We start from the raw sequence: 27,504 nt of genomic DNA on the forward strand, positions 1-27,504 counted from the left end.
CTACAGAAAGCCGTAGAATAACCAACACTAGAGGGTCTTCAACAATATGACTGAGAATCACTGTGGATTTACATTGAAGCAGGGAAGGAAAAAGCAAAAATACTTCCAGACCAGATTTTAGCCAGATTTTCTGCACTTCTGAGCTGAAGTTCATTGTGAGTATAAGTCAATCTAAGGCAGCAAATATTTGCAACTATGCAGTAACTTCAATTCTGTTACAGAAAACAAGCAGTGCTTTCCAGCTATTATTGTGTATTCACATCTATGCTTTACAGACATAAAGAACGTATCTGAAAGCCTTGCCATTTTCTAAGTAAACAACGGATAAATTATATACATTATCTGCATTCTAAAATTAAGACTTTGCATCTTCATGAGTTTCTTCTTTCACAAAAAATATACTTGGGGTTCTGTCCAATTTATAATTGTGACACTGATTACTGCAGAATCCTGAATTAATCCACACTGTCATTGGTTCTGTGCATGCCTCCTTCTCCAATCTAATTATACCTGTAATTCCCCTTCTCTCAAAGCATTTTTAGACAATTACTTTTATATTTTTATTCTTTGTTATAGAAATAGCTACAAAAAATCATTTTTCATGAATATGAAAATGTGTCACACTAATACTTAATTGCTAATGCTTTCTTTTATGTACAATTTGAAACTCGAACCTAAGCCAAAAACATTGAATTTATCAACTCTGTTTAATGACAGTTTTCATATTTTCCTTATTTTTGTTGAGGTAAGTTCCAAGTTGAGACAATTTATAGCCTTTCAAGCAAAAAATTGATACTGCTGCTAATTTAGCAAAAAGAAATACATACACCTTTCATGATAGCAGTGTGGGGTAGTCTGCATTTGTCTGGAAGAGTCATGCTCTACTCAATATTCTCTTTAATATGGCAGACCCGTGAAGAAGATTCAATCCTGATGGAAGCTCACCACTCCGTATTTTTAACATGCTAATCATAGAGCTCAAACCAACAATCTGTAACTCTTGTGTGAGTCTCACAGTGATCTACAGCCTTAGATCAAGCCACCTTAGACTCTTATTAATGGTCTATACAGTTGATAGTTTTGAGCATTAGTCTGCCATCTCTCAGTGAGATCCAGATCTCTTTCAACATTCAGGGGTACCACAGCTGAAGAAATTAAAGATGCACTGCTATGTGTCAGTTCACATGTCAGTCAAAGGCTTAGATCACACAGAAATTGACTTTCTGAGCCCCCAGAAACACAGTTTTCAGTATTTTCAAAATAGGTGGGTGGTAAAGAGAGCAGCAAAGCAACTTCTCTCTTTTCACACCTCCGGCCTTATTTGGGTTTGTTTTTTTTTTACCCAATTTTTTTTTTTTGGTGGCTAAGGTTTTTCTGTTCTTTTAAAGAAGTTATCAGAATTTAATAACAGGTAAGTAGTTTGCTCAGGTCTTTGCGCCATCATATTTCTGCAGTGTGCCCCAGTTTGGTTTTTTTGTTCTCTTCTGTAAAATGACCTGAACTACTACAGATATCTTCAATCCCACGATTTATGGGATGTCAACGATACTGTGTTTCATTTTGATGCTCTAGGGCAATGTATTTTGAGCTAATCTGCTGCCTAATGAAAGAAACAGTTGCACTGCCAGACAGAAACAGATGAAAAGTCCTGCAGCACATTAGTACCTATGCAGAAGTATTCCTGGCAGAAGCAAGCAGTTGTGCTCTGCCTGCGCATGCCCATTTATGCCATTTATGAAGGTAGTGTGTATCACCTGATGCATTTTTTCATTTTGTCTAGTTTTCCCAAACCCAAGGGTATAAGGAAATTATATAAATATTATATATAATTAGGTATATGAGATTATGAAAGCATTCAGAAGTTTGGAAAAACTACAATCTCAGTTTCTACATAATCTTAATAAAAACAAATTCTATTTTCTCATCCTCCTAAGTAAAGATGCCATCACAATGAAGTATTCAAACACCATCTGGTCTAGAGGACTCTGGGTTCATTCCTTTAAAAGAAACAGACAATAAGTAGAAGCACACAAAGAAGGAAAAGGCATTTTCTGATGTGTTAAGAACTGGTTTAAAAACTATGACTGCCTACGCACCTAGGGACACAATCACAGCTTCAAAACAGTTCCATGCATGAATGAAGCAGGTGAAAATTATGACTGGACAGTCTAACACAATCTTCTTTTTCTTTTTTTAAAGAGAGGTTTTTATAGAATTATGTTATAGTTTTATGTATTTTTAATTTAAGCACCCAGGTCCACGGGAATGAAAAAGAAGCTTAAAAGGAGAGAAAGGCAGAATTAGAAAACCATATTCAAATAAGAAAGTAAACTATAAAAAACTAAAAAGCCCTACAGACATTAATCTGAAATCTGTGAGACAAGATTAACATAAAACTATGAAGATTTCCCAAATTAGGCAACTAAACTTCTGTATCCTACCTATGAAAGACTACACTGAAGCTACTACAAAGAAGTGTAAGAGCTGTGTCCTCCCTGTGCTTTAATTTGTATGTCTTCTGAAGTGGAATATGAAACTGTTTATTAATCTCTCTTGCACTGCTGTCTCCTCCTTTTTTGTAGTAGCAAGATTCCAGAGAACTGAATTATTTTGGAGTAACTTCTGTTCACATAAAATGGAAATACCTTATGACTATTGCCTTCATTTTTTCCTAATATTTTAGGTACTCACCCACAAGAAAAAATTATCTCCTGATCAAAGCTAAGCAAAATCAAGAAACTTGGGTACTAGCTGGCAGGTTTTCAGGAAGTGCCAATGAAACCAACACTGTTCCAGGATCTAGTACTTTTGGAGGGTTAGCATTTTTAGTAGGTTCTTATTCCATCCTTTTTCAATATATTCTTCCCATTGAACTTCCTTCCTTCTTTCTCCCCAAATGCCTCCCTCCAGTCGCTCCAGTTCCATCCTTAAGACACATGGCTCACCTCCTCTTGACTCTTACCCTATTTTACTTACAACCTGTCCCAGTCTATACACTAAACATACACTACCTCAGTAAAAAATACCACATAGCACATACAGCAGATTAGCTAGAGATTCAAAGACTTAGAGCCCCAACACGCTTCTGAGGTCTACAATTAAAAATGCTACAAAGCAAGAAGCAGGTGAATAGATAGACAGCTTGACAGAATTCTTCTGTGTCTGGTCCAGATGGAAAACAATTTTTTTTTAACATAACACTGTAAGTTAAAATTTATCTAATACAAAGAACATACTAATTTTAGAAAAGCTGGATATTAATATATGTTAAGGTTGCAGGCAGATGAGTAGAACCTGGCCTGAGGTTAAGCTAACCGAAGAGGATGTGAGAAACTACTGGACATGACACGAGAAATTGCTGGATGTGACAGAGAAGAGTGAGAAGCTGACATCAGCCACAGACTGCCACAAGGAATGGCTGGATTTCACAGATGGTTAAAGGGGGTTATGTGAGAAATGGCTGGACTTCACAGACACTAGAAGAGGACTGAGAGCTGTGAAGTGCAAAACTGCCAGATTCTACTCGCTCATTGGAAGTGCTGCTTTGTGGAAAAGTCCTGCAAGGATTAGGATGTGCTCCAAAAGACTCACTGCAATTATTCAAGGGATAATTGATTTTCATTAAAAGCCCTAGTAAAATAAAGCCTTCCACCACCCCTGAATAGTAATCCTCAAACCCAAATTGACCTCCCCACTCATTTGATAACTTGAAGCAATGATCACCTCCTGAAGCATGCTTACTAGTTAAGCACATCAACATTAAAAATAAGGTACACAGAGGAAGCAGCAGCTCTGCCTCTCAAAGCACTGTGATGACGTATTTTCCATGCTTAACCTTTAATAATAGCAAGTTTTTGTGTCTCTAGAGTAAACAGTGGTCATGGCTGCATGTAGAAGTAAGCGGGATCTTCCTCCTTATCAAGATTTGTAATGGGATGCAATGTAAAAGTTAGTAAAGCAGTAAGTTTGGGAACTACAGGTTTAGAGAGGAAAGATTTCACATTTCTAGTCTCTAAAGCATACAGGATACTCTAAGGAAATAAATTGCTGATCCACATGAAGGCAAGATGCTAAAGCAAAGAACCACTAACTTCTTTCATTAGTGAAAGCTAGCTTTCTAACTGATCTTGTTCAGACTTGAGCAAAAGAGTGGCCAAGTCATATCCTCAATGTTAACATACTGTCCAAAGTTACTGAAGAAATCATCTTTTTAAAGAATCAGCTGTTAACCACCAGTTATGCAAGTCATGAGAATGAACCTGCAAACATTTTATTTTGTGCAGTAGTGCTCATGGGAAAAAAGAATAGTCTGAATAAGGATGCTAGAATTCAATGAGCATTTCAAGGGTATAGGTATAGGTCTCATCTGTTTTCCTTGGATAATGTTAGCAAAACTGTTAAGAGCAAAATAAATTTTCTACTGATTTTGGTGGGAGTGGAAGAAAGCCACTCCCAGTTGCTGCCTCGCGTACAAAACTGTCATGCAGTCAGAAGTCCAAGGTCCTGTTCTATTAGCATTAGGAATGGGCTGCAGGAACTGAGTAGTACTTAAGCCTGCTGCCACCCAGCAGAGACATGTTGCGTATACCATCAAAACTAAGAACTGTGGTGAGATAGAAAAGAACCTCTGGGTATAAATCTTCTGGCTTCCATCTGGTGTTTCAATTTTTTTTTTTTTTTGAAGAAAAAGCTAAAGAGCTCCTTGAAGAGATTCTTCAAGGGAAAATTAATTGATGAGAACTCCACTGGTTGTAGAGCCAGTGATGTCTGCTGGGGACCCAGAGATGTTCTCTTTACTTTAACTATTGGCATTGTTAAATGGATGACACATCTGGAAGCCTCTACTCCATACTGCTTCAGACACAAAGGTTCTCAGGGGTGATCTCAGATGACTTTTCTTTCCCTTGTAATCAGAAGAAAAAGCACCATGGAAACATTTTTATTCAAATATTCTAATGGAGACTGAAAACACAAAAGGCACATGAACCAAGCACGCCGTTTGGGAGCACTATATAATAATTTAAGCAAATACCTTGAAATAGGATGATTGAAAGATAAATAAAAGGCAAGAAAAAATGTCTTAATAAATTAAGATGGTATACTAAATATGTCTTGGGTAGTAGAACACCAACTATGCACAGTGCACTCTGCTATGTACAGTAAAATACAATACTTACCCTGTCATGCAGTGTCCAACCAACATATTTTAAATAACTATCATTCAGGAAAGCATCACTGTACATTTTCATCCAGACACCAATTTCTTCAATACAGACAGCTCTGATTTCAGCAATAGCATCACTAATAAAGAAGAAAAAAAAAAGTATTAACCAGATTACAGATACATACCAATAACTTCTCATTCCCACTGCCCTAGCTATTTTGCTTTTGCTGAATTTCACTCTGTAAGGCTTCTCAATGTTCTCACTGCCATCTCACTGACTTCCTGTTCCTTTATGTCCTGGAACTCACTAATCTATTTAATAATTTCAATATTTCTGCATTCAGATATGATACTTCCATTAACTCAAAAAGCCTTACCCTAGTTTGCTACCCTAGTCTATTACTCTTTTACTTTTCTCTTTTCAAACAGAATTACGGATCAAAGCTACAAACCTTCTCTATACAATCATTTCTAAGCATCATCACTGACATTTGCTCAGCAGGCTTGACTTTCTCCAGCTAGAGGTGTAGAAGGATTAGCAAGTAGAAAATGTTTGTTGGTTTAACCAAAGGAGCCCGTCAGAGGAGCAGAACAGAATTTGGTACCTACACAGATCTTGTTTCATGCACCGCATGAAAGCCCCTTAACAAAACCAGGAGAATGTTTACATTTCAACATTGCTTTCTTCCAGTTTTCTTGCTTTTTTCTACGTTCTGACTGTGGCAAGTGATGGAAGAGGCAAAGACATGTTTTAGGCAGAATTATCAGCTGCTTATTGAGGAGGGACAGCAGGAAACTGTCTGGAGAGATCACCTAAAAAGATGAGGGATGGAATTTATTTCAATCTGATTGGCACTTTCCTGCCTGACTGACATAGAGCATGGCATATTTACTAATAATGAACGTCGGCTAAACAACAGGAAAAGGGATTGAGGCCATCTGGCCCTTCAGGAATTTCATCTCTGAGACATCTGTTACTATGAGAAATCACTTGTGCCACTCCAGCTGGCACTGCTTCACAGTTCGAAATTTCAGCTGTAATGAAAGAGGAGCATAAAGAGCCACTGTACAGAAGAAGGAAATGTCTTGCGGTTTGCAAACAGTGGCCTTCTTTATAATTGAGACTCTTGTTCTGTATTTTTATAAAAAAATCTTTTTTGAAAGATAATAAAATCTATTTAATTCTAAAATAGACCAAGAGAGCCTCAAAATGAAATCTAATTCAAGGGGAAGAAAAAGAAAATAAAATTCCCACTTCAAGCAAGAGAATAATTGCAAAATAAAGAGAAACTGTATTTTTCCTAAAGTTTTCCATTTTATAAAATGTAAAAAAACATGCACTCAATATTATGTTCAAGATACTGCATAAATTCATACACACAAAGCAGTATAACAAAACCATGACTACTCCATACCGTAACTGCCTATGCACTTGCAACCTCCAGACTGGTCCACCTCAATAGGTCCCATTCTACTGTGTATGGCCGTCCAGATACCAAGTCACCTTTTTCACAAAACGCATTACCAATGTAAACACGACAATCGATCGCGGTATCACAGGTGACTAGAAACTTCTACAGTTAAGTCTCTGTTATTCTCATTCAATTTCAAATTACAGGGAGGAAACTACTGATGCAACAGCATAAAACATGCATCTAAAGTTAATGTGTGAATGTGTGGGCAAACTCTGTAGGAATGCCATCAAACCTGTGTCATTGTCTGTCTTTGCCTATGTGAAGCACACTGAGTCTATCAACTTCCAAAGAGAATCATTAAAACTGGTCTGCCAAAATCCCTGAAGACTCTATAACCTCAAAACCAATTGTCAATTCACAGTGTAAACAAGCTGCATTACAAGAAGAGCAGGGCATTAAATAAGCTGCTCCTATTAGGGAGCTCTCAAACAGGTTTTGGATACCGTAAGGAAGAATGTGCTAAAATATTAGATACAAGGGTTTGCACTACAAAAACTGCATTCACCGTGTAGAATGCAGTTACAATGAAGACAAATTTTAATTAAAACTATTAACACCCTAAACTAGATTAGCAATTCTCTTATATGGAATTATTTTTAAACTATTTTAAAAACAAAATATAAGTGGAACGAATCAGAATGCAAGACACAAAGACCAATCTAAAAGATTAAGTACAAATAAAGGGGGAAAAAAGGTGAGCTACACATGCAGCAGCATAAAGTAGCCATGAAGACATTTCCACTAGGGGATGACAGTCTGAGTCTTCACATTCAAGTAGATTATTTCACCACCTTATTAATTTACTAACTTTAGGAAGGATTTAATGGAAATCCCAGAAAGAACCCAAGTGTCAACAGCCATTCAATCATGCAGCACAGCCAGCCAAAAATCAGGAAAATTTATCTTTTCTGTAAAAATGCATTCAAGCTTTTCTAGGCAGACAATGAACAACTGATTCCCAATTCAAAAGCTTCTCAGGCTTCCCTAGGTACTATGGGCAAACACTCACTACAAGCTGTTATTTATAACAGAGGGAAAAAAAAACCACAACAGAAATAATAAAGCTTTTCAAGTAATTACAAGATTTAGTACAATAAAAATTTAACATCTTCAGTGTAATTGAAAATGTGAAAGAATCATGCATTTAAGGAATGTTAAGCTAGCAAACAGACTCAAGTTGCTGGAGAGGCAGCAGAATTTGTGAGACACCAATTTCACACTCCACCACCATCTTCCAGGTAACTGGATTACCAATAAGAATCACTCAAATTCTGGCAGGAATCATGAACACAGATTCCACACCTGTATGATGCTGTATTAAACATGGTCCAGCCAAAAAGACTTTATCCTTCTGCTATACATGTGGTCAATTGCTTGTTATTAAACTACAGTTCTTTTCTTATCACTTTTACACTTCCGCTTATCACAGTCACTTTGAATTGTTTAGTTTTTTAAAAATATAAACTATTTTTGGATAACATAACATACAAACATAAATCATACCAGCACTGGAAGTATTTTCAGACTAATTAGTACATTATTAAATATCACAATTATAAATTAGTGATGTGAGTTTGTATTGCTTGTCAAATGCTTCTAGAAAGGAACAGAATCTAGTCCAGCACAGAAACTAAAACTAATGCTGGATCTACAAATATTAGACATAAAATATATTTAACTTTTTCAGCACAAACTGCAAATAAATGTCTCATGCAGTAAATGAGAAACACATAGCAAACTATTCCAGCCAAATTCACGACCTATATTGCTACTCTTAGTAAAGAGGCCTCCAATGATGCAACTTAGTAAAGACATTTGACTAAAGGGGAACAAGAAATTCACTGGTTCCTTTTAAAATTTTCACTTGACAAGGCAGGCCTATAAAACTTAGGACAAATCACAGCTAACAGTGTCAAGAAATAGGTTTTACTAGCTCTGTTTCAGAGAAGCAATTATTGAAAGTGCCACTTTAGCATGTATTTCATGCTAAATTATACTCAAGTATTTTGATTAAGGCCAAAAATACTGACCTTGAAACACAGAATATGTAATGGATAGTTGGAGTATGTCAGGTGGACACCGGTATGTTCCTCAGGGTCTTGCTGGAGTGACTGCCAGTTGCAACTCCTGGCAACTGTTTGATCACAAACTCAGGTTAATCAAGACCAAAACCGGAGGGAATTTAAGCTAACCTGGCTGATCTGTACTGAAGATCTGCACTGAAATGGACGGTTACATCCTTAAATCATTACAAATGTTGATGTAAAACATCCAAGGCAAGAGAGGGAGATTACCAGCAGAGCAGTAACTGCTTCTAGACGTCTTGGAAGCTCCTAAAGGATGCCTGAATACACTCTTATTTCATGTTTGCTTGCCTAATATAACCACTGGAGCTGGTGCTTCTCACACCTTGCTTTCGAGGCGGAGAGAATTATAGATAACCTTCAGCAGAACATGGTATTACTCAACACACAAATTGGATATGGCCAGAAATAAAAGATAAGATGTTCCATTAATAGGTTGGGACAACAGCCTATGAAAAAACTTCCCAAGAAAAACAGAAATGAGGGCTGCCCACCTGCCTTTGGCATTTTTTGAAGTGGAATGTCAAATTCCCAATGAAGGGATATGAAATGGTGCAGCTCTCCAATAATACACCATTGTCAGATGGACCAAACTATGCCTGCCTCTTGGGCTGCTGTTTCTAAAAATTTTGAAAATGTAGTTGTAAGAACTGGTCAAATTTCTAATTTTTCTATGACTCTGTCATTTCTGGAGCTGATTTATGACCCCATAAGGGAAGAAGGGTAAGAAAAGTAAGAGTGCAGAGCCCACTTCCAAAAAATCTGGTGGTCAGTGCATATCCCACTCCTGGGAGGGGCTGATAAGCAGCACTATCACTCTAAGTAATTCTACACAGCGTGTTATTTGAATAGGTATTTCAATGAAGTGTTACTAAGCTGATTATCCAACATAATTGCCAGGCAAAGGAACTGAATTGTCTGAAGGCATGATTTGAATTTCAAGATGTAGCTCTATGTATCTCTAAACCCAGTGTTTCTCAAAGACTTACCATACTGACACCTTTGCTTATATTAAGCATGATATGTGGCTTTGTAGGAAAGGGAGCAGTGTGTGCTTTTAAACTTAATAGTAAGGTCCAACTCATTTAAGCACAAAGATATATCTTTCTGCCCTCCTCTGCCTATTAATGACAAACTGTCTCAGTAATATCCATATGGTTTTTCAACTTACATTAAAAAAAAAAGGGCATTATTTTGTCACTTAAGACATATGTTTCACCTCCTTAGGATAATATTTAGAGGGGAGGGAAAAGGATTTTCCCATGGTTTTGCTTGCATTTTCACTTCCCTGTGCTAAATGGGTTTTGCTTGTCTCAGTGTCTTACCTGCTTTCCCACCAGACCTCCATCTAATATTCCCTCTCCCTTTTCTTCATGCAACACTCTTACTTCCCAGAGTGGAACTCACATATAACTTGTCACCATCATCCTATTTACTCAGTACGAAGGAAACAAGCACCCTGGAAGGCAAGAACCATCTTCTCTGCAAAGATGACACCTAAATTTGGTAAATTTTACCTTTTCAGTACTGCCAAAAATAGTATCTTGGGGGCAGGCTCACTGAACTGCATAAATTCACAAAATCATTGTGTCCATCAGTCTGAGAATCCCTATTCAGGTCTGCCAGAAGTCAAAACTGTAATAGTTCTGTTTGCTGGAATTCATTATCAGGAGAAGTAGCTCTTTGAGAATTCAAAACTAAAAGATACTAGGAAGTACTACTCAAATAAGAATTCCATGAGTCTTACCCTCTGAAAGGAAATTGTGTCTGCACACACACTGCTAAGGCAAAAGTGGGCAAGTAGCAGAAACAAAATTTTGACATCTCAGATGACAGTTGAGAGTAAGGAACACTAGAATGGTGACTGGGAAAAGGGCGCTATCACACCCATTTTTAAAAAGGGTAGGAAACAGCCTGGGCACTACTGACTTATCAGCCTCACCTCTGTGCCTGGGAAGATCATGGAACAGATCCTTTGATAGGAGCTTCTAGCAGCTCTTTCTAAGAAGCTATGCTAAGGCACATGGAGGACAGAGAGGCATTAAAATCCTGGCACAGGCTGCCCAGAGAGGCAACTTACTACATCTGAGAAGCTATGTGGCAATAATCTCAGATTGAAAATAATCTCTGCTATGCAGATGCAACTCAAATGTTAAAATAAACCTCCCCTGCTTTTTTCATTTTAATAGATATGTACCCTGCAATTTTCAGCTTAATCTCAGACAAAAAAAAATACTTTTCAGAAGAACCCTGAACTACCAGTATACAGTATCTAATTACTACATACCAAAAGTATTACTCATACAGGCACAAAACTCATTATTTTGAGCATTACCATATCCAGAGTTCCTACACTTGCCTCATACAATCAGTTTTTGTTAATTTCAAGGACTGATATTTCACAGCCTCTCTGGACAACCTGTTCCAGAGTCTGGTTACCCTCAAGGCTCTGCAGTCCTACTTACCAGAGGCACCATCTCTGCCTGTTTACTGACCAACATGAGCTCAGCAACTTGACTCTAACTAAACTTACTCTTACTCTCCTCTTTGACATTAACTCGGTTTTAGAAACGATAAAAAATAATCAATTGACAAATACATCATGAAGCCACACAAAAATAGTCAGAAAAAGTGATTCAGGAAAGAGATAAGGAAATATGCAATGAGGTAGGTACATCTCCTGCGTGTTTATCTCAGATTTTGACCAGATCTGCTAGAACATTACACCTAGAAACTTGTTTAGCTGTTTCTGCAAATCTTTTATGTGAGAAGTAGGCACTGAAATCTTTTAGTAAATTAGAAGCCAACCTACAGAAAGAAGATATAACCTCACTTCAGCATCAGCTTACTTCGGAAGACAACTACATTCGGAATGAAACAGTTTTGGAGGGCTTTTTATTTAAAGACTTGCTGTTTAAGTTACAAAGGTCACTAAGCATGAATCACTGTGGCAGAGTCTGAATCATATTATGGAAACACATTTATACTCTGGGAATAATAAAATAATGCTCCTTTGAAATCATTACCACTTGTGCATGCTTTAAGGACTGTAAAATGACATCAACTAAATAAATCATATGAACTATTTGACAGAAGGAATGCTTAAGAAACATTATGGAAGCAGACAGACGTTTGAAATCCTTTCCTTTTTACTCCCTGCAGCCCTAGTTTTCACTTCAATTAGTTGGTTTTAATACAGGTATTTTTTTTCCCTGTATGTTCTTGCATAGCTGTGGCTGCAGAAATTTGAATCTATGTTCTCTGCTGCCTACCGATTAGTCATTCAGATTTAAGTTGTAACAGACTCTCCTAGGAGCTTCACAGAAGTTACAGAAGCTGGAGAGGAGATAATTTCTCACAAAAGTGGCTCTTGGTGGCAGACTTGGAAGCAGTTACTTCCTTGGAACTTCTCTATATAGTGGCAGAAGTGGTGGCATTCGGCCTGCTCGGAGCACATAACTGCTTGACTGATTTCAGCAATTTCTTCAGTGGTCTAACAGCGTCAGCCTGGGCATCTTTTTTCAGGGCACAGATAAACAGAGTTTATTTATTTGGCCTCTCTTTTGTTACAGTAGCATCAGCAAAATCAGGCCTTTATAATGGTGGTGGGAGGCATGAAAAGAAATCTTGGTTACAAAAGGAGAATTTAAAAAGAAACTAAAACCAAAACCCAACCCAAACAATAAACCAGCATGCAGACCACCAAAAGGTAGTCTTTTTCCAACCCCACACAAGCACATGAGCTACTTGGAAGACATTTTAAACTGACTTCTTGTTTGATACAATAGATTAAATTCTGAAGGGACAAAATATGGAAACACTTCACATTTAATTTCTTCAACTTACCTGTAAGAATACTCAGCTATCCCTATGAATATTACCTTCATGCCATAAAGCTGCTTTCAGAACAAAACAGTGTGAACGCTATACTGAGCTAACATCAAAAATTATCTGTTGACTCTGCATACACATCCTTCTGTGGCCACGTAGTTCAAGACTTACTGACCATAAACTATAAACTTCCTTTCAAGTATCATGCTTGGATACTGAAGACGCACACTCCAGCTCCCCTGTGTTGTTCATACTTACATATTTCTTAGCATGAGCCCCTTCTAGGTTTCCTGCATGCTTTTCTCTCTATTTGCAATAATCCCTCTGCCCAACTGAACTATAGGTCCCCTCTCATACACCCTCTTTGGTTTTATGCCTTTTGTTGAAAAGATTTCATAAATGATAAAGTTTTAAAACAATTTAAAACTGAAAGGTCAACTGCATAGTTTAGCATATTTGAATTTTTTCTTTTCACTTCGGTAAATCAATTAACATTTAAGGAACAGGTTGCACCAGGATGCTGCAGACACTATGAGGTACCTTGTGATGCAAAACAACCCTAAATTTATTTTTAAATAGACTACTTTTCTCTGATCAACCATATTCCAAAACAGCATGTACGAGTCCAAATCTACTGCATGCATGTGCACATTCACAGATACACATGAATATAATCTGCTGCGGTTTTGTATTCACAAGACATAGCATATCAACTGTTAAAACCACCCCTTTTGGTGTGCTAACACTACAGTTATTTTTTTTAATGTTTTTGTTGTAAACTTCCAAAACAATTAACAAACAGAAAAACCCATGTTAACTTCAATTAAAACTTTTAATTTTTTTTATGTAATTTAAGAAGGAAAAAGCCTAAAGTTGTAGATGTGGCTAAAGTGTATATGGTGGAAACATCAATAATTTGCTGTTTACGCCTAAAACATACAAAAGGAAATGCAGAGTAAAGGTACTCGGCAACCAAAACTGCCAACTAACAATATGCAGTGATCATTTGATTATTTTTAGGATATCTCATGTTTGTGCTCCCACCTTGGAAAATCCATGATTCTCATAACTCTTTAAAGTTGTTTTACTGAATTAAAATAAAGTTACGTGGATGGCTCTAGTATGTAATTAAGAGGGGTTACACTTTTATTTTCTTCCAGAACTTCAGTGGTTTTGAAACTGCTTTTGCGGCATCTAGAGTATTACATCAGAAGAAAAATCAACATAGAAACTGACCTTGACGTTATTTATGATTATACTTTGTTAGCAGAGTCTACTGTAGCATGCATTTTCTTACCGGTATCTATGAACAAATATACCCTTAAAAATAGAGTTCATCATATTTTCAATTTCATCTTGGTTTTCTTGTAGCTGGAAAAAAAAAGGCAAAACAAAAAATAAATTAAAGATCACTGCTTACTATAATTTGATATTCTATAATTCTTTACTGAGATACATTAGAAGACCATGAAACAGCACTTAATTAACGGTATTCATAGACTCATTATTTTCTGCTTTTCCAGCATATGCCTGTATTATGTGCATACACATGTATATATATATATGTATATATGCAATTCCTTAATGGAAGTTAACAGTGGAAGAAAGTTAACATTCCCCATACATATCAATTATTTTCGTTTCAAATTAGCCCTTTGAAGACGTCATCACCATTTTTTTTGCTACTGAAATTTAGGCAAGTCGAGACCGTGTGTTCAGAAATGTCAATGACCATGTATTCAGTTAAACTGATAGAACTATGAGTGAATGACAGCTGCAGAAATGAAGCTGGTTACACATCAGGAATCCCCTCTGAAAAATTCAATTTTCCACTTCATAAAAGTACTTAAAGATGTCCTTAATCTTGAGTTTGTCAGTTGCTTCAACTTCAGCACCCATGATAACTGAGTTTCTGAACCAGGAAGCTTTCCAGAATCAGAGCATGGGTGCTTGCTGTTGGAGCACACCTGACATCCAGGCCTTAGACTGCAAACCCAACCCAAATAAGAAGGTGTTATGAGCATGTTAAATAAGATTATGCCAATTATGTACAATCAGCTTTTGGAGCAGAACTGCTAGTACACTCAAAGCCATCATTTTTCCATCAAGGTGTTTCTTAATGTCAAAGCAGAATACCACATGTGTGAATGTAAATTTTCCCACATTTTCAGTCTGAAAACCACAACAAAGCCTTGCTAATACAGAGAGCAAATATGCATAAAATAATCAAACCTATGTAATTATGGACATATATAACAAATAAAAAATCTTAAAGCTAGAGGCAGAATTATGATCACCTCTTTTGACTTACCACACAGCATGAGCTCAGAAACACTTTCACCCAGGGATTTGTATTTTTCAAGCCATGTTTATAAATATTTCTACACTATCTTCCAGATAAGATCTAAAGCAGCTTGCAAAGCTCAGTAAATGAAGTCTCCCAGTTGTCTAAAAGGTAAAGAGGTGCTGTCTGCATTTTGCATATGGGGAAAACAAGGTATTGAGGGCTCCTGACTAAACTGTCAAACACCTGCCAAAGAAATTAATTTCATAGTAAAAGGGATTATTTACAGAGGGAAAAGCTGGATGCACACCAAAGGTCTCATAAACAAAACAACTTCAGACACCGCTTCTGAGAGAAGCACTATTTTCAGCATCAGCTCAACCCAAATATGCATAGACTAAATGCTTGTTCTAGAACACATAATCCAAAAGAGAGTGTGAATTTCTAATCACTCCTCAGTTCGTTGACTTCAAAGGCTACAAGCAGGCAAGCATCCACAGAAACATGAGGCTAGAGACAAACTAGCAGAGAGTGTGGAGTAAAATGAGGTTAGGAATGAATCAAGAAACCTCAGGAGGAACTCTGCAAAACTACTGAGACCCTGAAAGGGAAAGGGGAAGCTAATGAGAACTTTGGGTAGGAATCATTAATATCAAAGCGCACCACAGAAGAGAGGTAGAAGAGACTGAACTTTATGAGAAGATCAAGATACTGAAGTGTACTTTGACATTTGCTCAAGTGTGAAATGGAGCAGCACCATACAACACTTAGTGGCACAGATAAGGGGACAGCATGGTTGGCTTCCTCTGTCTTTTTTTCTGTGTGGAATTTACAGCTTGCTATAAACATGGTAAGTTATCAGCTATATAACTCACACAAGGATCCAGAGCTGGTGTAGAATCAGAATCAGAGATTCATTAGGTCCATGTGAGATCTCTTGTGTAGTAACGTTTAAAAGCATTTAAAAGCTCCAATGTGTTTTAGATTCAGGGAAGGAAAAAAAAAAAATCCAAAACTGTAATTGCTTTTTACCATTCTAGCTTTTCTAGATCACGTACTTGAATTTGAGTGCTAAATTTGAGGCATCTTGAGACCATTTGGGCCTTGGAATTCCTGCTCTTACCAATGCAAAAGTGATACTCACCCTTAAACCTAAGTAAAAATAAAGGAAACATTCTCTTACAGATGCTGCAAGAATTCTGAGAAGGTCAAAACCACATGTACAACAAGCACCAAATTCAGATTACTACTGACAGCAGCTAAAACACAACCTCCTCTCTATTATGTGAGACTTTCATAAATCACACAATCACAGAAATAGAGGTTGGAAGGGACCTCAAGGATCACCTGGTCCAACCTTTCTAGGCAAAGCATGGTCTAGACAACATGTCCCAGCATCCCGTCCGGCTAAGTTTTAACCGTGTTCAATGCTGGGGGACCTACCACTGTGGAGATTATTCTAGTGGCTGATTGTTCTCATGGTGAAAAATGTTCCCTTGTGCTCAACCAGCATCCCCCCAGGAATAACTTGTACCATCACCCCTCATCTTTTCCACATGACTCCGTGTAAAAAAGGGAGTCTCCATCTTCTTTATCCCCATTTTCCAGTACTTAAAGGCTGGCTACAAAGTCTCCCTTAAACCTTCCTTTCTCCAAGCTGATCAGTCCCAGCTCTCTCAGCCTTTCCTCACACACTGCCCAGTCCTTTGATCATCTTTGTGGCTCTTCTTGGGACCCTCTCCAGTCTGTCCACATGTAGAGCAGGGACTAAAACTGAACCCAGTATTCCAGGTGTGGCCTGACAAGCACCGACTGGGGCAATGGCATCTTGATGTCTGCTGGTGATGCTCTTGTTGATGTTCCCTAGCATCCTGTTGGCTTTCTTTGCCAGAGCCGCACACTGTTCACTCCTATTGAGCCTGCTGTCTATCAGGACCCCCCATTACTAACTTCACCCCACTCCTGTGCAGCATCAACAGCACAAGTCTCAACTTATACTTGTGGCTCAGAAAATAAGCAGCTAAAAGGCTGCTGAGACACTACATCAGGTAACCTTAGCTTCCATGTAAGCAGGCACATGATGCTGAAGGAGGACTCCCTCTCCCTCAAGTCCTCGAGGGAGGTTTGCAATTGCTTTCTAACTTTAGTTGCTTTAATATCCATGTAACCAACAATCTGTGCCAGCTCATACAAAGGTACATGATGAAGGTCATTTCCAGTTTAGTGACACAAAGTTTGAAGCCATTTTCATTGAAATTCAGTCACTTGGCCTCCATAAAGCAGAGCAGGAGCTGGGCTGAAAAGCATCCAGTTTAGTTCAAAATCTCACTGATGACACTACACCTTCACACACTATTCTCACTTCAGGAATGAGAATGAAACACTTGGGAGCGTGTTCCATTTCTTCTACTTCAGCTTAATTTGCCACACTTAGCTCAAGAACTGTACCTCTATAACTTCATGAAGACAAACATATGCCTTTGCATGTGCTTATGAGGGTTTATGATGTCACTACATCAAAGAATCTACCAGCACAGAATACAATTGTAAATTCAGTATATTTAAACACAGGAAATATATAAGAGTATGTCAGGTGTTCTTACAGAGAGTCATTAATGACATCTGATCTTAATAAATCTCTTCTACACAGGTCACCCTACTATGCTTAACACAATGTGTCTGAGGACATACTCAGTCCTCATCACTCCTCTCTGGCCTACTCCTGTGCAACATTTTGATTATTTACGGTGAGTAGTGGTGTGAGAGAGACTGAACAGACCTATAAAAAGTTAATGTTTGCTAAATGCTCATTTTGTAAGTGTTTCACAGCCCCATGCTGGCCTGAGCATCATTGCTTCAAAGTCTCTCCAGAGCAATTCTATACTGCAGCTCCAAAAGACATTGAAAAGAAAGCTGAAGGAATGAGCACAGAGGATGTTCATAGACACAGAGATGCTAAACCAAGTTAATCAGTGTAATTGGTGACTTTGTCCTTCTCTGGAAATTCAAAGCAATAATTAACAAATGTGGATTAGGAACTATGCTCCAGCTGTTTTAACAAAGCAACTCTGCTTTTTGAAATGCTTTAAGGCTAACATTAAAATTAGTACTTAATTTAAACTCTTTCTCTTGCAGTTTGGGCAGGAGAGATTGTTCTTGCTCTGTATCTTAATGCAGGATTTTTAAAGAATTATGAAAGCCAAATAAAATTGTGTTACGGATCATAGGGGTAACATAAAAATATATAATTGCAATTATCCCCAGACAAAGACTTTAAAGTCAAGCAATTCTGAGTCAAAATTATACCTAGAAGAATTAAAGGTGCACACAGGTAAAGCACCCAGACATCCTTAATGTGCCATGGAAAAAACCAGCCGTGGACGAAATATATTCAAAACCTAATATATTAAAATATTAAAACTAAATCTAAGTCATATATACTTCAATTTTTCAATCCATCTTGTGAGTTTTCTATCTTTACACATTATAGTTGTTTGGGTGCATATGTATTCATTTTTTACGTATCATCTTTAAACTGCCTTTAAGTACACCTCTAAACCTGAATTCCCTGGGATATAATACTTTATTTAGGGATGATTACAGCAACCTCCTAATGGTTTTGCTCACCTAATACCAGACTAGCACTCACTAAAAACAATCTCCCTAGCTTCTTCTCCAGGTGCCACAGCCCCCACTCCAGTGTTGCTTGAAAACAGCTACAAAAAGAAGTACTAATGAGACACTATGTCATAATTGCGGTGATCAAAGGGAGAAAGGGGCAGTGCAGTGAGGGACTACATACGATCCTCTTTTCAGAATCTTTCTGCATAATCAAAACAGTTACTGCTTATAACTTGAACCTTATCTTCTTCCTGCCTGCATGACCCCTATAACGGGTCATATATAAAAACCTGTAAATAGAATTCTCCTGTGTGTACAGAACAGCACATGTACTCACCAATGTATTAGTACAAGATTCGAAAATGTGGTCCAAGTAATATGCTCGAGATCACACAAACACAGCTGCAGAAATCTATCTCTTGTTTCTTTTTTACTACAGCACTCAAGTCACAAACTACCCTGGACTTTCTGTAGAGGGAATGCATATAAACCAGGCCAAAAAAAAAAAAAAAAAATCATGTTTTTACTTGCCTCTTTTCTTTTCTGAAGCAGCAGCTCCAATCTTTCATTAGCTCTTTTACCAATCATTTTGTTTCTCTCAGCTTCATACTGCCTCTGAGTATTATCCTGATGAATGCTCAGGTTTAAGGCAACATTCACAAGAGCAGTCATAAGCTTCATAGCTGCAAAGGCAGAAGACAGAATATGACCCTTTACCTGTAGTCAGAGCTAAAAAATATTTCCTCAGCAGATCCATGGTCACAGAAAATAACCAACTCAATCCTGACACAAAGCCACCTGGAAAGGCACTTCCCATCTAGGCAATACCCAGGTCACACAGCTCATCTAAAATCAAGAACAACGTATACATTTACTGCATTGAGCTTCAGGCCATGCTTCAATACATGCTTCATGGCATATATTATCACAGGAAAATGCTGGAGATCTTTGGCTTCTCCTGTTCCTAATGTAAGTACTCGATAAACATGCATCTAATGCCAGAAGCCATCAGTGCCTTAAGTAACTCAAGCTAGTTGTGATGAACCTTGGTTTTTGCATTTGTTTATCCCTGCTTGAAGTTTCTAGCTACACAATCCATTCCAAATGATGGCAACTATTTCTTCCACATAGCACAATCTTGGGTAACATCTCTAATGCATGGTGTGGTTTCCTGTCTTGTCAGTCAAGCCTCTCAAACCTTCCAAGCATCTCTCCCACATGATTGCCATGAAACCAGAGTGCATGCCTCATTCCATAATCTCTCTTATGAAACAATCAACCACAATCTAAGATAACAACAAATCAAGATCGCCTAGAATTGAAGATAGTTGGACAGGAATACAGTTTCCATCTCAGTTTAAACAGCAGGCACAGATTTACGGGAGGTTATCTGCAACTCAAGTAGTGTTCACCTTTGAATACCTGATTTGTTCACCTTTGAATACCTGATTTGTGGAAGTGAACTCTGAACCTGGAAATTTATGCTTGCATAATTCACGTTTTTACCATCCCACTACTGACTATGGTGAAGAAACTCTAAACTGCAGAAATATGGATTTGATGAATGGACTGTTTGGTGGATGAGGAACTGCCTGGATGGTTGCATCCAAAAGGGTAGTGGTCAATGGCTCAATGTCTGGATGGACACCAGTGACAAGTGGTGTCCCTCAGGGGTCCATAACGGGACCAGTACTCTGATAGTATCTTAATCGACAACATAGTGGGATTGAGTGCACCATCAGTGAGTCTGAAGATGACAGGAAGCTGAGGGGTGCAGGTGACAGAGCTGAATGAGAAGTCATGCAGAGGGACTCAGACAAGCTTGAAGGTGGGCCCATATGAGCCTCACAGGGTTCAAAGGGGCCAAGTGCATGTGAGTTGGGGCAAACCCTGGTATCAATACAGGCTGGCAGATGAAGGGATTGAGAGTACCCCTGAGGAGAAAGACTTAGGGCTACTGGTGGATAAAAGATTGGCTATGAGCCGGCAATGTGCACTTGCAGCCCAGAAGGCCAATTATATCTTGGGCTACATCCAAAGCAGCATGTCAGCAGGATAAGAGAGGCAATTCTGCCCCTCTGTTCTGCTGTGGTGAGACCCCATCTGGAGTACTGCATCCAGCTCTGGAGTCCTCAGTACAGGAAAGATACAAACACTTCAAATATTTGGCATGATCTATGAACAATCTAGACAGAAGAATCTTCCAATATTTCAGCTCATGAGACATAACCAGCTTTAGACACCTACACCCAAGCCAGCCACCCTAGTATTGATTTGTAATCAAAGAAAAACAGTTAGTTACAAAGAGAAATTAATCTGGCTTGCAGGAGACATCTCATATAGATCTGATGAAATATACTCTAGAAAATCCTATTTCGAGCTAATGATATAGCCAGCGCTTTCATTAGATGTAGGCAGCTGTGTTGAAAGGTGCAGCGTGGCTGGAGGTAGAAGACAAGAAGACCTACAACTATGGTCCAGTGCTCCCAAATCTAATGCTTCTTAAGAGTGAAGGCACAGATTTTACTTTCTGGTGGACTGAAATTCTTTGATGATACAATTTTCATGATGCTTATTTAGAATAGATTTGTTACTCTAAAATATGGAATTATTAAGACATTCTATACAGCAAATGAACATCTAGTAACAAAATACAAAACACAGGCTTACCACTTCTGATTCACAGGATTCAAAAGTGTCAATTCTCTGACACTAAGTGCCTGAGCATACTCCTTTCCAAACAAAAAAGTGCACTTAAAGTACACTTTAAGTATAGTTATACCATATATGATACTCGGATTTGATCAAGCTTTTCAGAGTTCTCAGTGCTGGTCAAATTCCACCTCAATCAAAATCAGGAATAATTTACAAAGTGGCTAAATAGTAGCAACTTCTTTGAAAAAACTCTTCTCTGTGCTAGTTTACTTACCAGCTAATGTACTGGTGTGCCTGAAAGCCCGGACCTGGGAATCTGATAAACCAGTCAGAAGAGAGATCACTGTGTCCATCATGTATTCATCATAAATGATGCTATACTGACACTGTCGAATGAGCACTCCAATGAACTCACAGAAATTGGATCGAAATTTCTTCCACTGTGGCCCAGGCATGGTAAGCGGATAATCACCACTGTCCTGAAGAACAAGAAAATGGAAATATGAAGTACTAAGAGTCTCCCATTTAATGTATTTTAATGGTTATGTAGCCATTGTGGTCTAAGCCTCTAAGCAAAACACTAACTTTATCCTCCAAGCTAACAGAAAATAATAAAAAAACCCCAGGACATTACTCTCCAGTAAGCAAAGAAACTTGTTGGCATGAAAGTACTTTTACAAAGATTTCATTGTAACTGTTCTACACTTGCAACACTAACTCTGTGCGGTACAAAATATGCATCAAGACTCATTTCTTTGTGTCTTGGGAAATGGGGGGAAAAGATGAAAAAGAAGGATTTCCAGGTATTGAAGGTCAAAACCCAAAGGCAGTCTTGAGCGATTGAAAGTTTGTGTCATTCTCCATCCCTTCTTTAACTCATGTTAATATCCTAATACTTGTTCAAGGCCATGGATAAGACGGAAGACTTGCAGAAGTAAATCCTGAAAAAGAGCAGTGCTCATATTTATGGTTACCCTGCTTAACTTCTTGAATCATGGCCTTGGCATTCCATTTAGAATTGGTCAGAAAAAAGATGCTGCTGTCCTACAGAAAATTTGTGTTTCATTATTTGTTTTCCTCACTGTACAAAATGAACACTCAGAACATGTCATTTTTTTATACATGAAAAATAATAAAAAAAAAACCAAACCCCACAGTTAAAACAATCTCAAAACTAAAAATCGTTCACCATTAGGAACATTTTTATTTTAACAGAAGATACCCAATCTGAATTGAAATACACTTGTTTCAAACAAAGATACCTAGGTCTACTCTACAGAAAGAGTACTTCTTTCTGTAATACTGTTCCCAATGGTAATTTTCATTTCAAGCTGCTCTTTGGTTTAAAGTGCCATTTCAGATGAACAAAACATTAATTTGCACACAGAAAACAGAGTAGAGTGCTGAAAAAACCTGCAGTCTTATTTTAGTAATCTGGAGTTCTTTGTTGTATGCTGGCAGTTCCAAGAGGTGAACTTCAGAACCCAGAATACTACCACCAATTTCATGGGATGAGAAAACTTTCTACAGTTCTTCCTGCCTCCCCTTACTAATTTCTCTAACATCCAGGATGGAGACAAATAAGTATATCCCCCTCAAAGACATACAAAGATAAATGAAGGTCTACACAGATCCAGACCAGGACTAATGTGAACTCAAGCAGAGGCAGACCTGGCTGGGCTCTCTCACCCCACCAGTTGCGAGTTTGCTTCATGCTTTTGTGTGACAGTACACTTGTGCCCTTAAACTGGCTAAATCACAAACTCTTCTGTACCAGCAATTAAGCATCTAGGGCCTACTCAATCCACCACACTGACTTTTCAAGTGAGTGATTGTAACTACCTTTTCAAGTAATTCTATTACTTTTTGGTTTCCAATTATTACTCTTTCCTAAAGCTCATGCTGGCTTGTTATTCCTCATCCAACAGTTTAAATCACTGCTTTGCTTGTCAATGCAGTTTCTCAAACTGAGCCACTGGTCATCCACTGGTTTCTTGCCCATTGCATTTTTAAACAAAAAGTATGTTGTAATATATTCCAGAATGTTTGAAGAACTATGTGTATACTATACCTCATCAAATTCTTCTGTCATTTTCCTTATGATTTCTGCATTTTGCATGTTCCTAAACATTTCAATTCTTACAGTGCCTGTGAGGTAACAAAGGAAAAAAAGAAATTAACCAAATCCATTTTACTGTTATGTCAAATATCAATGTCTTCCTGCTGCTAAATTTACAGCTCACTAATACGTAAGAAGTATATAACGCAATAACAGGAACACACTGAACAAGACTGTCTTTTGAAGAAGTGGGTAAAAAAAAAAAATCATCTCTCCTGTAAAATACTGTCAGACTAGGAGTTAGTAAAAATGTCCATCTTTTTACTCTTTACAACTGAACAAGTAGAATTCAGAAGTGATAGCAATGTAGGACTCATGCCATCTCTGCAGTTGCCAAGAGCTTTTCATTTGTGTCCAAAATAAAATTAAGCCCATCTTTCAGTTTGAAAGCCACTACTAGCAATTCTCCACTTGTTATGATGAGTCACCTGGATAACAGATATACCATGATCTCTGTGCAGAGACACAGGGGTGGTTTTCATACTGCTTAGCCCAGGACCAACAGGGTTTATTGATATGGACACAGCACCTGCAGAGCAGAGCTAGCATAATCACATCACATGACGCTATTGTCAGGAGGTTTTTCCAAAACTAATGGCTCCAAAGGGCCCAATCAAGATGTGAGGCAGATCAGGACCAAAAGCAGCAACTGTATTTATGTTATTCCTTCATCTGGATTATGGCATTCCCCACTATTACCTGAACAGCAAAGCTGATTTACTTTTCATTGTTAATTTTACAAAGGTACCAGAATTTAAAATATAATGACACAACAATAAATGAAAATTCTTGTGACTTGATCCTAAATGCAACTGGTATAAACAAATATTTTTACAAAACAAAAAAATTTTCCACTTTACTGCCTTTGCAACTGATTATATACCAACCATATAACACAAGGCAACACTGGAACATTTTTTTGCTACTACATGATCTTTTTGCCACTTCACTTCTTCTATTGTTAATGGAAGAGGAGGAAATACAGAAAAATTAAGCAAACTGCAGAGCCAGAAAATCCATCCCAACATCATTAACATTACAAACTGTTCAACAGTTTTCCTGCTTTTGGAAAAAGTTCAACTGGATTAATGATCCACTGCACAGCTCCAAAACTTCAAACCATAATAGAAGAAGTTTAACAATTAAGTGTTAGTCCCTCTACAAAGGATAAAGATTAAATATCCTAAATATTATCAGAATGTTTTAATTTCTTGAAAAACGCATACTAGAAACATAAGCATTTCAAAATATACTAGCACAGGTACAGCATAACAATCCTCTGTATCTTGCTAAAGGTTTCGTTTTACAATGCAACTTAAACCCTGATTTCTTGAATCTGTTTTGCTTCTTCATGAAATAATGTTTATTTGCTATCTGTTCCATGCTGGGTAACACTGTCAACCTCAGTTCTAACAATGTCAATTTAAGTTTGTGCATGGCAATTTCCGCATGATCAATAAACGATTACTAATGCAATATATTATGATAAAACCAGAAACCAGAGAATCTTACCATATGACAGTTGAAGATCTATTTTATTAGCTTTGAAATCATCTGTACATGCAGCTTTATTTTAATGTTTCCCCCAGTACTGCAAGTTTTCTTTGATTATGTGAAACAGTTTCACAGCATGTCTCAGAGTACTGAATAGTGGACTGCTATTCTTAGTAATCCACCTCAACTGCATTAATTCTTTATCTCACTGCATGCTGTCATCTGTTGCTCTTCTCATTGGTACTATGACCTTGACTAAATAAATAACCTAAAGACTTTTGACTTGTTTGTTTGTTTTTTTTTTTTTTAACAGCCCCAATTCTAATTTTATTTATTGATTTATGACTTCTGTTAATAACCTTAAATAGCTTCCACATAATATATAACCATGATACTTTCTTAGAGAAAGTACCATAAAAATACCATGAATAAAATCCCTCATTAATGCACTTAAATCAAATCAAATCTCCCTTCAACTTTATATAATTCTGCTCTGGTTTGTAAAGCAAACTGCATACATGGTGGCACAGCCACATGGAACCTGCCTGCTAAACTGACACCAAGGGAAGAGGCTGCAACCACAAGACTACGTACCACAGGTAGTTTCTCTTGAGTCATGGAAAGGCTTTTACCTTCCATGGCTAGAACTGAGACAGCACCGTCTATCTGTTGGGCTTTTTAGGATTTCTACTGATCAGTGTGTGCAAGTATTGCAGATAAGGCTAGTGTAGTTTCTACACATCTTCCAAACAAGCAATGGTTCAGTTCTTTGGGAGCAGGAGGCAAGAGAACGCACAGGATGAACAACATTTTGACATCTAGGGATGCCACGGTGGGCAGGAGCTCAATACTGCCAAGGAGTGAAGATGAACAGCTCTTATCAACTCGCTGTTATGTCTCTTTCTTTCCTCCACTTTTTTTTGACAAAGTTTGTCAAGCAAAATGAACATTTCTACTTACCTGGCAGTATGTATTAGCTTTGGGCTGACTGCTTTTCCCAGGTGGACTTCCTCCACCTGACCAAAACACAAAACCAAAACCTGTCTAGTTTTCTGGGAAACTGATTTAATATTCTGTAAATATGCTATGAAGACTCTGATAACAAATATTTCAGGGTGTCATCACAACTTTTCTAAACTGCAACGGTGGACACTATTCAAATTTAGAGGTTTTAATGATGAGTGAAAGTCTAAAGTCACTCATTTAAAAGTTAATCCTTAAAATATAACAGATTTTCTACAAAATACCACTGAAGGTGTGGAATGCATTCCTATGGTCTCTGCCTTACTCATGTTGCTACTAGTCTTCTATCCTTTCTAAACCGAGTTTTACCTCAGTAACTCAGTTTTACCTCTGATGAAGTTCTCACTGCATACCTAGCGAAGAAGAATTAAATTGTCTTAGACCATTAAGAAATTGAGAAGCCTACTCTACTTGAGTACTAACTTCTCATTTCAAAGTTATTCATCACACATATTGTGTTTTTAAAAGTCTTCTGACAGGTGAGTATATTTCCTTAATGACAAAATTCCAGTTCATAGATACCAATTTGATTTGTCAGTAATTAATCATGCCACCCAACCAGGCTTTTAAAAATGAAAAGAGAAAGCCCATACAGAGGATACAACTACAGAAGAGAAAGACTAAAAGGGTCTATACAAAATTGGATGAATACACTTAAAACACACAAACAGCAAAAAACCCATACAACTGTGTACAAAACAAGATACAGCATTTCCAAGAGATACAACAGTGGCTTCAAAACATGTATTGATAGTGAGAAGCCTAGCCAGTTATAAGAGTAAACCCTGCAAAAGAAAAGCAACAACAATCTCCAAAAGCTTTGTAAGATGAGTAAGCTCTCAAGTTTGTGCAACAACCAACCTTTGGATGCATGTGGTCCCATGACTACCTTTCCTTCTCTGAAACAGAACTACTGATGGTAATAAATTACATATTTAGTAGTACACTAACTAGACTATATACTGAGTTTTACTCTCTAGTACCTTTTTTCATGGAAACTACACAGCCGATTTTATCCCTTCTCTTTTGGATCATCTGCCCAAACTGAGTAAGCTGCAAGAAAAGTGGTGGGAAAATTCCAGCTCAAGACTGAAGTCAATGGACATAAAGTAAGCCCACAGTCTCCTGCCAAAGGATTAATTATAGGACCTTAAATCTGTGGTGACTGACTTGTATCTCTCAACCACACAAACTGGAAAAACAATAACCAGAACAAAGATTTATAAAGGCATCAAGATGCAGACACAGGAAGATTTGTACTAGAAAGTATCATATGAAAAAAGCAATATGCGCTTCCGCATTAGCTGAAGGTTGATAGTTGGGATCAGAGCACTGGAAAGTAATTTTGACTGTTGAAACTGCTGAAAGAGGACATGTTAATAAAGATTTTTCAAAGGTGGATGATGATTACAGAACTGCTGGGTGGGCAATGTTTCTTTCCCTTTATATCATAGAATCATAGAGTAGTTAGGGCTGGAAAGGACCTCAACATCATTTAGTTCCAACCCCCATGCCGTGGGCAGGGACACCTCACACTAAACCATCTCACCCAAGGTTCTGTCCAACCTGGCCCTGAACACTGCCAGGGGTGGAGCATTAACAACTTCCTTGGGCAACCCATTCCAGTGCCTCACCACCATCACAGTAAAGAACTTCTTTATAACCAATCTAAACTTCCCCTGTTTAAGTTTCAATCCATTACCCCTTGTCCTATCACTACTGTCCCTAATGAAGAGTCCCTCCCTAGAATACTT

At 37.8% G+C, this 27,504-nt stretch overlaps 1 protein-coding gene across 3 annotated transcripts in view; it reads right to left on the reverse strand.

The window, feature by feature from the left end:
• The window catches only part of STAG1 (STAG1 cohesin complex component), a 182,561-nt gene that overhangs the window by 55,868 nt on the left and 99,189 nt on the right, over nucleotides 1-27,504 (reverse strand). For all 3 annotated transcript variants that reach the window (XM_062606574.1, XM_062606575.1, XM_062606576.1), the window contains 5 exons: nucleotides 23,186-23,262; nucleotides 21,389-21,593; nucleotides 18,991-19,142; nucleotides 13,852-13,925; nucleotides 5,178-5,301 (listed from right to left, as the gene is read on the reverse strand). In XM_062606574.1, coding sequence (XP_062462558.1) covers nucleotides 5,178-5,301; nucleotides 13,852-13,925; nucleotides 18,991-19,142; nucleotides 21,389-21,593; nucleotides 23,186-23,262 — 632 coding nt within the window. The remainder of the gene's footprint in view (nucleotides 1-5,177; nucleotides 5,302-13,851; nucleotides 13,926-18,990; nucleotides 19,143-21,388; nucleotides 21,594-23,185; nucleotides 23,263-27,504) is intronic.

The sequence above is a fragment of the Pezoporus occidentalis genome, unplaced genomic scaffold (assembly GCF_034315485.1).
Source record: "Pezoporus occidentalis ecotype Australia unplaced genomic scaffold, CSIRO_AGI_Poc_V1 ctg97, whole genome shotgun sequence".
Lineage (NCBI taxonomy): Eukaryota > Metazoa > Chordata > Aves > Psittaciformes > Psittacidae > Pezoporus > Pezoporus occidentalis.